At 35.9% G+C, this 6,256-nt stretch overlaps 1 protein-coding gene across 6 annotated transcripts in view; it reads left to right on the top strand.

The window, feature by feature from the left end:
• Positions 1 to 1,688: 1,688 nt before the first annotated feature.
• Positions 1,689 to 6,256, top strand: part of LOC131702784 (tyrosine-protein phosphatase non-receptor type 22-like) — a 39,168-nt gene continuing 34,600 nt past the window's right edge. For 3 of the 6 annotated variants that reach the window (XR_009309538.1, XM_059005003.1, XM_059005002.1), the window contains exons 1-3: positions 1,691 to 1,963; positions 5,032 to 5,134; positions 5,955 to 6,031. Coding sequence is in view for 4 of the 6 variants with exons in the window: in XM_059005003.1 (XP_058860986.1) it covers positions 1,874 to 1,963; positions 5,032 to 5,134; positions 5,955 to 6,031 (270 nt within the window). In the remaining 2 variants the exon portion in view is untranslated. Of the gene's footprint in view, positions 1,964 to 5,031; positions 5,135 to 5,954; positions 6,032 to 6,256 lie in introns of all 6 variants that reach the window. The other 3 variants (XM_059005004.1, XM_059005005.1, XR_009309539.1) reach the window with 2 other exon arrangements.

The raw sequence follows: 6,256 nt of genomic DNA, 5'->3' as shown, positions 1-6,256 counted from the left end.
ATACAATGTGCCTATCCGGCCATCGGGTCATTCATTACAAACTACAAACACAAATGACACTTCAAACTTATTTATTTATAGCCTACAATCGTACATACTAAAATACATACAAAAGCAAAAATAAATTCCAATTACCCCCGCCGCATCCAAAAAAAATCTGAAAAAATCTGTGCCGTCTGAATTTTACCCAGATAATGTAAATCAGCATTGTATATGTGAAGTTATCTACATAAATGTACATTCTGCAAGAAAAAATGCACAATTTTAAATTACGTTTACAGAATAGATATTCCCATAATTTTTTTAATTTAATTTCCATTTGGTTGCTGCTCGCAGGTGAGAGAGTCGTCTTGCTGTACGCTAGTATTTTCCTAACAGCGAATGATGCTTCCATTCATTTTTCTTGATCTCGTTAACATGCATTTTGATTAACGAGTGCCCCTTATTTAGTCGTTGAGACAGGAAGTGATGTAGGTGACCTGCGACAATTAAGCAACGCGTTCATTAACGACCCCATCAACTCAACTTCAAAGCATTAACGCATTGATTTAATTCAAACATTTCGTTTGAAAATCACTTGCTGCCCGTGGTCTTTTAGTCAGAATTTTTGGTGCTCATTGTAAGACAAAATCCTATTTGCAGCTCTTGCAAGAACAGTCTGATATTTGCTCAGAGAATTTGTTTTCAATGCTTTTGTTTGAAGTTTTAAGCAGCATTGAGGCAGTGTAATTAGTACCTGTGCAGGACAACCAAAACACAGTAGTGATTGGAAACAATGTTCAAAACACTTGTCATGAAATAGTCAAGGAGGAACCTAACCTTAATGTTACCCTAATCCTAATCTCAACTCCAAAGTGAACCTTCACCCACATGCTTATAACATTAAACAGTGGTCTTTGAATCACTGCAGTTACAGGCAGCACCACCATCATGCCACTTTTAATTCATCTTCAGGTTCAGGAACCTTTCTTTCTTCCCCAAGATACAAAGGCTAGCTCAAAAGACATTGGCCAAGCCAGAGCATGGCGATAGGGCTAGAAATAGAAAGGAAGGAAGTGCACAGAAAACTTATTTGGCAAAAAGGAAGTGCGCAATCGCCTCTGTGTGTGATATTCGACAGCCTTTGAGCTAAAAATCACAATTCAGGGTGCTTCACTGGTGAAGGAAATTGACAACAAATAGAATTAAAATGTTTCTGTATTAAAATAAAGTGTAATGCTCTAGACCATTCCACACATGCATGCATTTAGCAGCACTGGTTAGAGACGTGGACTGGGGTGGGAATGAGGCATCACCAGCTTTCCTGTCAGTTGCTAGATCCTGTACCTCTCCTGGTGCAGCTTAGGGGTGATCACACTGGTACACTGATCACATTGGTAAACTGCCACAGAAACCAGTTTGTCTAGCAAGGCAAGCTCATTGCACACTGTTTTATTCCACTCCCCTAAGAGTAGCTGTAGCATGCAATGCCACTGCAGGGAGCTTGCAGCAGTGAGGGTAAGCACAGTAGAAAGGTTTTAGTGTTTATAGAAAATTAAGTGTACCTAGTTTGAGGCATCACTGAGACAAGCAGCACTGAGACACTCCCCTAGCTGTCGTCTTTATTGAAGCTGCAGGAAGTGTGCTTGCAGTCAGTGTGAGCACAGCTTAAACTTCGGTCTTGAAAAGGGAAGGCTCTAGGACCCTGTTCTCGTTGATATTTTTAATCTGACCACAGAACCTGTTAGCAATGTTTCCTCTTAGGCTCGCAAGAAGCTAAAAACCACAAGCTTTTACAGACACCATGTCAGAGCTGTGCTTTAGAGGGGTCTTTTACTCATGACATGTCCAGCCTTGGCTCGAAGGCACTGCTAGCGGATACAGGTCTTCTAACATGGACCAAAAAGAGGTTCTGAGCAGATTCCTGGAAGCGGTGCGAAGCAAAGAGGCCGACTCTAGCGAGGTCTTTGCTAATGAGTTCACAGTGAGTATATTCTGTGTTTCTGAGTTACAATGCGACTCTTTCAGTTCTGCTGCTCAGTTCAGAACAACATGGCCGAGGTTCAGTTCCAATTGATATCTCCCAGAAGAACTTTCCAACAGCACTGATATACACTGAGCTCTGAGAGACTCAAGAACCATATCATAGGTTTAAATGTCTCTTTGATTGTTCTAAAGAAAGTGATGTATTCAACTATGAAAAAATAAAATCTCCTTCAGTATACCTTTGTGTTTGAAATTAGGGGAAGGGAGCCATAGTGTTTTCAAAGTACAGCAAAACATTGTATTGTTATAGTTGATGGTATTTCAATTTAGTGTTAATAACACCATACCTTTTCACTCAACACTGTATGCTGCCACAATTCATTTTTCAGTCTAATAACAGTATGTTTTCAAGTCCCAAGGTTATAATTAGATAATCAAACTAGAGCAAAGACCAGTTATGTAAATGATCTAAATGAACCAGATCCCCTATTATGATTTAATTTCCACAAGATAAAAAAAATCGTATTAATTTTAATGGTGTTGCTGAGTCGCTGGCGCTCGTTATCCCTGCTGTACTCCAGTCCAATAATGTATCGACAAGTGGCTGGTTACAAAGTTATAATGTTATCTAATGTGTGATCACTGTGTCCAAAAAAAGAACACAACCCTGCCGTATTCCCTGTTGTGGGGAAGCAGACACTTAACCTTTACAAAGATGCAGTAAATATGTGAGGCAAAATAGAGATCCACCCACTGGCCAATTTATTAGAAACCCCCCCCCCCCCGGTTTGCATCGGACCCTCTACACATGTGAGACTCCCCTGGAAGCAGTGAACTGTTGTTGCTGATCAAGTCCATCCTACCTAAGAAAGTTTACAAACGAGAGGAGGCCATTCGGCCCATCTTGCTTGTTTGGTTGTTAGTAGCTTATTGATCCCAGAATCTCATCAAGCAGCTTCTTGAAGGATCTCAGGGTGTCAGCTTCAACAACATATTATTATTATTATTATTATTATTATTATTATTATTATTATTATTATTATTATTATTATTATTATTATTATTAATTTCTTAGCAGACACCCTTATCCAGGGCGATTTACAATTGTTTCAAGATATCACATTATTTTTACATACAAATACATTATTTTTTACACATTATTTTTTACACATTATTTTACATACAATTACCCATTTATACAGTTGGGTTTTTACTGGAGCAATTTAGGTAAAGTACCTTGCTCAAGGGTACAGCAGCAGTGTCCCCCACCAATCAGCATCCACGGGATGAATGAGAATTCACAATCCTTTGGACAGAGGGCAGCTCTGTGTAACTTTCAATTCAGTGCCTTAAAATCAATTGCAAACTCATTGCCTACTGACAGATCTGTGTTTAAAAGTACAGTCTAAATGCAGCACAGTTACAGTGAGATTGCACTTCTTTTCCCATGTGATAAAGGTACAAAAGCATAGTGTGTCCAAAAACCCAGCTGTCATTGTACCTGACAGCGTCTGTTCAAAACCCCTTTGTACTGAAAACCTACTGCTGAATAAAAACACAGATCTGATGATACTGAAAACCTACTGAATAAAAACACAGATCTGATAATACTGAAAACCTACTGAATAAAAACACAGATCTGACAATACTGAAAACCTACTGCTGAATAAAAACACAGATCTAATAATACTGAAAACCTACTGAATAAAAACACAGATCTGATAATACTGAAAACCTGCTGAATAAAAACACAGATCTAATAATACTGAAAACCTACTGAATAAAAACACAGATCTGATAATACTGAAAACCTACTGAATAAAAACACAGATCTAATAATACTGAAAACCTACTGAATAAAAACACAGATCTAATAATACTGAAAACCTACTGAATAAAAACACAGATCTAATAATACTGAAAACCTACTGCTGAATAAAAACACAGATCTGATAATACTGAAAACCTACTGAATAAAAACACAGATCTGATAATACTGAAAACCTACTGCTGAATAAAAACACTGATCTAATAATACTGAAAACCTACTGCTGAATAAAAACACAGATCTAATAATACTGAAAACCTACTGAATAAAAACACAGATCTGATAATACTGAAAACCTACTGAATAAAAACACAGATCTAATAATACTGAAAACCTACTGAATAAAAACACAGATCTAATAATACTGAAAACCTACTGCTGAATAAAAACACAGATCTAATAATACTGAAAACCTACTGAATAAAAACACAGATCTGATAATACTGAAAACCTACTGAATAAAAACACAGATCTGATAATACTGAAAACCTACTGAATAAAAACACAGATCTGATAATACTGAAAACCTACTGAATAAAAACACAGATCTGATAATACTGAAAACCTACTGAATAAAAACACAGATCTAATAATACTGAAAACCTGCTGCTGAATAAAAACACTGATCTAATAATACTGAAAACCTACTGAATAAAAACACAGATCTAATAATACTGAAAACCTACTGCTGAATAAAAACACAGATCTGATAATACTGAAAACCTACTGAATAAAAACACAGATCTGATAATACTGAAAACCTACTGAATAAAAACACAGATCTGATAATACAGAAAACCTGCTGCTGAATAAAAACACAGATCTAATAATACTGAAAACCTGCTGCTGAATTAAAAAAAACATGTAATAATAAAGGTAAGTTTTTTTTAATGATGAGATCAAACATTTTAACTCACATACAGAACAATGTAAAACACAACATTCAGTCTCCTGGGATAGCTCTGTTAGAACTCTTATATTGCATTGAATATGATCCATAGTGAACATGTCACTTTTTTATATATATATAGGACTGTTATTGTTTATAACATATTCATACAATACCATACTGGTTTGCAATATGGAAAGGTTTGCAAACCCTTGTCATTTCCTTGGCCACACTATTGTCATTCCTTTGGCAAATTGTACAACTATGCTAACAAACTTGTAATGAAGCTACTACACAACTACAGCTGTGGGGAATGGAGTCAATAATAGTACCATGCTTGTTTCTGCAGAGACTAAAAAGGCAGTCGACCAAATACAAAACTGAAAAACCCTCAAAAGAAGCAGAGAAACAGGAAAATGGCAAGAAAAACAGATACAAAGATATAGTGCCATGTGAGTATATACGAAACACAGTTACTTGAGTCTTAGTCCCTTTCATGCTAAATATCACATTTTCTGATGATGGGGCTATATGTACTCATAATGAAAATATAATATTCTTTATTACCTCCTTTATAGCACATTTATAGATGTATTATTAGCTGTTTATAATGCATTATCTCAATTCAATATGTAATTACATATGTAATTAAAATTTGTCAATTGTAATTGCTTAGTACTTATAAATAGGGCTTCTGTTTTTCAGGTTTTCTTAATTGTATTTTTCAGTGCTTATTTTTAGCTATTTTCGAGTTTTATGTAAATCGTTTTTTTGGGGGGCTTTCGTTTTTGATATACTGTATGAAAATAGTGTTTTCGGTTACTTTCCAAAATGCTTGAGCATTTTTTTTTATGTCAAAGTATGTAAAGTAACTGCTTTTACAATGAAATCCCTCTGGTCACGGCACATTCTTCTGGGGGTTTTGTGTGTAGGCATTTTTGTACATTTCACCACAACTCTGTTTTAAATCCTCCGTGTCTTAACTGTAATACAGCTTTAAATCCTGCAAACAAGCCTCCATCCTGATTGTAATCTTGTTTTAAATTTTTTCTGAGGTGTTTTATCGGGTTTTATTGCACTGGTATGAATGGATAAAATAATGATCCCTAAATTAACAACGTGGGTATTAGTGCGAGTAACGTGAGATTTTCTTACAAGAGACCACCACAGTAAAAAATATATTTTATTCATAACTCCCAAATAAAAAACAAATGTAAGTAAACATAGTCATAAAATATGTCACATGTTTGTTTGCTGGTTTGTTTGTTTTAGTTGATCACAGCAGGGTGAAGCTGTCGTTGATAACATCGGACACAGATTCTGACTTCATCAATGCAAGTTTCATCAAGGTAGGTTCCCTTTTGCTTCTCAACATGGATAAGCAAAAATATGTTATATCTTCAGCCAATAATCAGTTCACTGTAATAGCATTACAACTGCAGCGACCATGTTATGGTGAATGCATGATCTCTGATTGCTGTGTGGTTGAAGGTCAGCTAATCATTGTCATTGTAGTACAGCTTAGCTAAACCACTTGAGCCTGTTATGGTATGAGCAGTTATTCTACCCATATG

The sequence above is a fragment of the Acipenser ruthenus genome, chromosome 30 (genome assembly GCF_902713425.1).
Source record: "Acipenser ruthenus chromosome 30, fAciRut3.2 maternal haplotype, whole genome shotgun sequence".
Taxonomy (NCBI): domain Eukaryota; kingdom Metazoa; phylum Chordata; class Actinopteri; order Acipenseriformes; family Acipenseridae; genus Acipenser; species Acipenser ruthenus.
The sequence above is the reverse complement of the archived record's forward strand: the minus strand, read 5'-3'. Positions and strand labels throughout refer to the sequence as shown.